We start from the raw sequence: 6,166 nt of genomic DNA, 5'->3' as shown, positions 1-6,166 counted from the left end.
ATTTCACTTATGCCTGTTTCCAAAGCAGAAAGCGCTCTGTGCTGTGTAGGAGACCGAGGGTTGTGCGTCTCCCCACAGCATGCTGGGGGACAGATGGGCCTCTACGTTCTGGTTACTGTAGGAATGGTTCATGCTTGGTGGAGTAGTTGGGAAATACAGGTGTCAGGATAATCAGGGCACACATCTTGAGTATAAATCTTCCCAGAAGTTTAGAAGAAAAAAATAGAAAGGACCAGAATTTCCTCCACTACCTGCATACAAATAAAGGGTGTTTTTATTGGGATAAAAGGAATGGGAGGCATGGGGCTGCATTTTCATTCCATGTACAGTGTGTGGGGTGGATTCTGACAGCTCTAACACTGGTGTAGATCCTCAGTAACTCTATCCAAGTCAGTGGAGTTACACCAGTATCACTGAGATCAGAATGTGGCCTCCTAATTTTGAGTTACCAGCCCTAGTTCGGTGATGCACCACCCGAGTTTGGTGATGCTCGGCAGCATAGTACAGGTGAAGTGGAGAGATAGACACCTATGCGCCCTCTGAATTCCTAGCCCAGGCATAACTTAGAGCAGTCAAGGGGTTACTCTAAATTACACCAGCCTTGAATGGCTGCCTATGGGCCACTTTTCCAGTACAGCACAGCCAGAACATATAGCATACCAGCTTCTATCCCCAGACTGCTGGGGCAGCACAGGAAGGCAGTGTAAGGTTGCACTATGACCCCTACATTGGTAGATTCCCCATTCGCCCCTCCCCCTCTGGGTTTTGACAGCATATAGGGCTAGGGTGCAGAATCAGAGCTTTCAGGTACAAAACACCCTAAAACACAGGCATGCAAAATCTGAGATGAGAATTCCTGCAGCCTCTTTTCAATGTATCTTTTCCCCTCTATATGATAGAGTAGGGGTTAAAAATCATGATGCAGAATCTCAGGCGGTAGCTCCACTGACAGCAGTGTCTCCCACCTGTGGATCAGGCCAATTCACACTCAAAACAAAAATCCCTTAGCTTTGTGAAAAATAAAGCTTGTCAGTTTGTCTGCTAAAAAATATAATTTTCCTTTCCCCCTTTCTGCTGTTAATTTTCTGTTCATTCCGCTGGAACAAAGAAACTATCTCAGCCTTGTCATTCACCCTTTTGTTTATATTCAGTCCCTCCTCTCTTTCACTTCTGTGGGCTGAGGGTTAAGTAAGGTGCTTCTCAAGCTTAGTGGGCTCACTAGCCAGGTTCCAGCAGGGACCGTTCCTTTTTTAGCATTATGGGGAGGGGCACAGCCTCTGCTCTTGTCAATTGCTGCACCATTTGGCTTCTGCAGGCTGCAGAGGCAAAGTTAAATCCAAACAACAAATTGTTTTGTTTATTGAATCATTTGAATTTAGATTTAAATAAAGGGCTATGTGCTTTTTTTAAATCAGGGCCAGAATCAGGAGTAGCTAGGATGAAGCTAGTGGAATTACAACAGGGGGTATCAAACTGGGGGGTCGGGACCCCTCAAGGGGTCATGGGGTTGTGAGCTGTCAGCCTCCACCCCAAACTGTACTTTGCCTCAAGCATTTATAATGCTTTTAAATATATAAAAAGTGTTTTTAATTTATAAGGGGGGGGTCGCACTCAGAGGTTTGCTAGGTGAAAGGGGTCACCAGTACAAAAGTTTGAGAACCACTGAATTACAACCTGTCCAAGCCCCTTTTTATACACCTGCAGCGATCTGCACAGGTAACTTTCCCTAATGTAGACAGGTCTGAAGGGAGAGAAGAATCCATCCCAGCCTTCCCCCTCAGTGCTTGGCCTCAATACTTGTGCAGTCCTGCTTGCACTGTTACGCCCCCATCCTGAAATTATATATATATATAATATAATGTTTGTTTAACTTCAAGCTGGTGCTTAAGGCTTGGAAGCATGAAGTACCTTAAGCAGCTACCCCCTCCCGCCTCCGCGGTGGCTGCCTTTTAGTGGAAGGTGAAATGATTCCTATAGCCTGGACGGAGTATAAGCCCTGCCAGAAAGGACGGGCAAAGGAAAGCCGGTCCCCAGAGTGGAAATGCGGTGACCCCTGGAGCTGGGGCTGCAGGAACTAGTGTAGCTCGTCCCATCCCTGGGGGAATCCCGTGGCACCTCGGGGGTGAAAGGCGGTGCCTGGAGACCAGCTCCAGCTCCTGCTCCCGTATGAACACGAGAGGGGCCCATCCCTGAGCTCCCGGCGAGCTCATCCCCTCTGACGCGCCCCTCGCTCCAGGGCATTTCCGCAGCATCCCACGGAGGGTTCGGGCTTTCGTGGGCGCGTCTGCCCTGCTGCAGTGCGAGCTGGCAGGTGATCAGGGCCGGCTGGAGGGGGTGGTTAGCGCCTAATACCTCCCCCTGGAGCGGAGCCACACGCGCGCCGGGCACCGCTGCCCGGGGGGGCTCTGGCAAGGTGCGGGCTGCGCGGCCGCTCTCCCAGCGGCTCCGGGTGTGAAGCAGAGACACTCGCCGGGCGCTCACCTGCCGCCAGCCCGGACCCCTCCAGCCCTTCCCCTCGGGGAGCGCCCCGGTGCCTGCGCTGCCGCTTGCGCCCTCGCCCGGTGCCTCGCCGGGCTCCGCCGCGCGGGCCATGCCCTGGCTCCGGCGGGGCCGGCTGCTCATCCTGCTGCTGCTCGGGGCGCTGCTCAGCGCCGATCTCTACTTCCACCTCTGGCCCGAAGTGCGGCGGCAGCTGGCGGGGGCCGAGCCGGGCTGCCCCTGCCGCCGGGCGCCGCGCCCCGCGCTGCCCCCTGCGCCGGCGGCCGCCTCCCCGAGCGCCCGGGCGCGCAGCGCCGGCGGCTCCAAGCTGCGGCGGCTCTTCGCCCACCCGCTCTACCGCGCCCCGGAGCCGCCGCCGCCGCCCTGGGGGCCGGAGGAGACGCTGCTCGGCCGGCAGGAGGCGGTGCGCTACTACCGCAGGAAGATGGTCCGCTGGAACAGGTGCGTCCCGCCCGGGTCCCCTCCCCGCCGGGGCCAGGCTCCCAGCTCGACCCGGACCCCCCCCCCCTCCGGGGACAGCCCCCGACCCTGGTACCCCCTGCTGCTTCTCCCCTGCCCCAGCTCGCCCAGCGCCCCCGCCCACCCCAATCCCACCGCCCCTGGCGGATACCTGCCCGGCCCCCATTCCCTGCCTGTGTCGCTAGGCTCCCCGCACACAGACACTGTGTGTCTTGCGTCCTGGGGGCAGCTGCTTTGCTCTCCGGTTGGTCTCTCCAGACCTCCAGGCTTCTCAGCTCCCTCGGGCCCTGCCACCCTGTCCCCAGTGACTGTCTGCGGGATGCCCCATGCGGGCCCATGGTCACCCTCCTCTCAGGCAGCGTCAGGCCAGATGGAGACCTCCCCCAGGCAGTGCACAGCTGGCTTCACTGTGCTCTGTGATGCCGGGTGGGAGGCTTCCTGCAGGACCATTCTCCAACTTTGCTGTGAGAGCATGTCCCAGGCTTTCCTTTCTCCAGGCAGCCTGTGAGATCATCTCTCTGTCTGGGTGGCTCTTCTCTAACTTCTCTGGGCTGATTTCTTAAGGCAAAAAAAACCCACAGTGCTGGCCCAGGCTTACTTGGGCAGGTGGGTGACAGCCAAGCGCTGTCCGTGGTGAGCGAGGCTGGGCTGACTCTGCTAGACAAGTTAACTCCTTTTCAGGGCTTTGGACTGTGGTTCATACCGCATGTGGCCCCAAGGCATGTAATGGCCTCTATCAAAGGTTGGCAGTGGGGACTGACCCTGGGATCTGCAGCACCAGAAGTACAGCCCACGGGCAGCACTGTTGCTGTATGCCCACCAGAAAACACCTAGCCACTAGCCGGAGTGTGGGAAAGAAGTGAGCAGCCCCTCCTCTAGGGATCCTCCAGAGCAGGAACTGTGGGGAAAGATCCCAGGGCAGGACGGAGGAGTCAGGCTGCATGGACGGTCCATGATGGAGGAGAGGCCTGGATGTGGCCCTAGGTGGAAAAGGGTTCCCCCTCTCACAGGATCCATAAGGTTGGGAGTCGGAGGAGCCTCCAAATTTACAGGCAAACTCCCCCAGCTTCCTTTCCCCCAGCTCCTGCCCAGGGTTTTTCCCTGGGAGGGGTGATCTGGCCCATTCATGTAGCCTCATAACACAGCTGGGCTGGAGGAGATGAGTTTTATTATCGTCATCCCTGTTTTGCAGAGGGCATTGTTGAAGCTCAGCAATGGGCTGATTTTTCAAAGGTGCTGAATGCCTCCAGCTCCCACTAACTGCGGGTGCCTCAAGGCCTTTGAAAACCAAGTGGTAAATATCTTGCCCAAGCTCAGACGGGCCGGTCCGTGGCAAAGCAGGGAATGCTCTGACCCAGGTTTCCTGACTCCCAGAAGAGCTTCCCCACCCTCCTAGCCCATCGACAGCCCCATAGAGCTGAACACTCTGCAGCTTCACCCTTAGCAAGCAGGACAAGTAGGTTCCTAGCTGTGCTTGAAACAAAAACGACTGTGGCTGGGACGGAGCCTAGTTCTACGAATTCTCTTTTATTTCCCTAGGTCAGAGTATGTGGAGCAGGGATCCGGATATGGCCCTAGCAATGAAAATAAGTAATTGCCTCTTCTAAAAAAACAGTCACAGTACAAAACAAATGTGTGTCAGCGAGGGGGCTGTGTGCCAAAGCGCGCTGAGACGATAACCTTTGTAAATGCAGTGCTTGTGCTTGTTTAGCTACTTATCTGCAACCTTTAAACCACAGGGTCACTTTTTCTGCTTGACTTTTCTGTGGGACATATGTTGGCACGGCAGCCAAAATCATCCTCACAGACCTGCCTGCATATCTAGTTGGCGCACGCGCTCTAAACCGTGCAGCTTACGTGTCACAATTTCATCCTTTTTAACAAGAAATGATCTTGGATCCAGAAGATCAATGGGAGCTTGTGACTCTGCTCTGGGTCAGCACTGCAAACTGTACGTCTATATAACCCCTGGGATGTAACAGTGGAGATAAACGAGCCTGTCACTTACCATAAGGGCCCGATCCTGCTGTCCCGCTGGAGTCAATGGCAACAGACCCATTGACTTCAGTGGGAACATAAGAACATAAGAACATAAGAAAGGCCGTACCGGGTCAGACCAAAGGTCCATCTAGCCCAGTATCTGTCTACCGACAGTGGCCAATGCCAGGTGCCCCTGAGGGAGTGAACCTAACAGGCAATGATCAAGTGATCTCTCTCCTGCCATCCATCTCCATCCTCTGACGAACAGAGGCTAGGGACACCATTCTTACCCATCCTGGCTAATAGCCATTTATGGACTTAGCCACCATGAATTTATCCAGTCCCCTTTTAAACATTGTTATAGTCCTAGCCTTCACAACCTCCTCAGGTAAGGAGTTCCACAAGTTGACTGTGCGCTGCGTGAAGAAGAACTTCCTTTTATTTGTTTTAAACCTGCTGCCTATTAATTTCATTTGGTGACCCCTAGTTCTTGTATTATGGGAATAAGTAAATAACTTTTCCTTATCCACTTTCTCAACATCACTCATGATTTTATATACCTCTATCATGTCCCCCCTTAGTCTTCTCTTTTCCAAACTGAAGAGTCCTAGCCTCTTTAATCTTTCCTCATATGGGACCCTCTCTAAACCCCTAATCATTTTAGTTGCTCTTTTCTGAACCTTTTCTAGTGATAGAATATCTTTTTTGAGGTGAGGGAGTGAAGCCCAGGTGCCTTGTTATAAACAATATTCAGCAGCAGAGAGCAAACGTATGAATGCTTGTAGCACGCCTAGCTAGTGACAGAGAGGTGCCCCTTTCGCCCTTCCGAGTCGTTGTTTAAACAGCATCAAATAAAAATAACAGGCTGCTACACAAATTTGACTCCAGAGATTAATACAGAAAACAAACTAAAATGGTGCTTGAGCAGAATCCTAACTGTGTGATGAGACTGCTCCCCCGGAGCCTTTTCCCTAAGGCTCTCAAAGCACTGCAGAGACATTCGTTAACAATGCCTCCCGCTCCCCTTTGGTGGGCCGTCTGCTCAGTTTACACACAGGCAGACTGAGGCAGAAAGAGGTGAAGTGACCAAGTCGGTGGCAGAGTGGAAAATAATGCCTGGTGTGCTCACTGCTGATACTTCTCGAGAAGCACTTCCCTGTTCTAACCATTAGACCACATTCCCCACACTCCGAGATACTCTGGGCCCCATTCCAGCCCCAGTGGGTGC

At 53.7% G+C, this 6,166-nt stretch overlaps 1 protein-coding gene across 2 annotated transcripts in view; it reads left to right on the top strand.

The window, feature by feature from the left end:
* Positions 1-2,336: 2,336 nt before the first annotated feature.
* Positions 2,337-6,166, top strand: part of FAM20A (FAM20A golgi associated secretory pathway pseudokinase) — a 44,151-nt gene continuing 40,321 nt past the window's right edge. The window contains exon 1 of one of the 2 annotated variants that reach the window (XM_044981747.1): positions 2,337-2,940. In XM_044981747.1, coding sequence (XP_044837682.1) covers positions 2,591-2,940 — 350 coding nt within the window. In that variant the 5' untranslated portion in view covers positions 2,337-2,590. The remainder of the gene's footprint in view (positions 2,941-6,166) is intronic. The other variant, XM_044981746.1, reaches the window with a different exon arrangement.

This window comes from Mauremys mutica, chromosome 12, assembly GCF_020497125.1.
Source record: "Mauremys mutica isolate MM-2020 ecotype Southern chromosome 12, ASM2049712v1, whole genome shotgun sequence".
NCBI classification, from domain to species: Eukaryota; Metazoa; Chordata; order Testudines; family Geoemydidae; genus Mauremys; species Mauremys mutica.
This window is presented reverse-complemented; position numbering and strand designations above follow the sequence as displayed.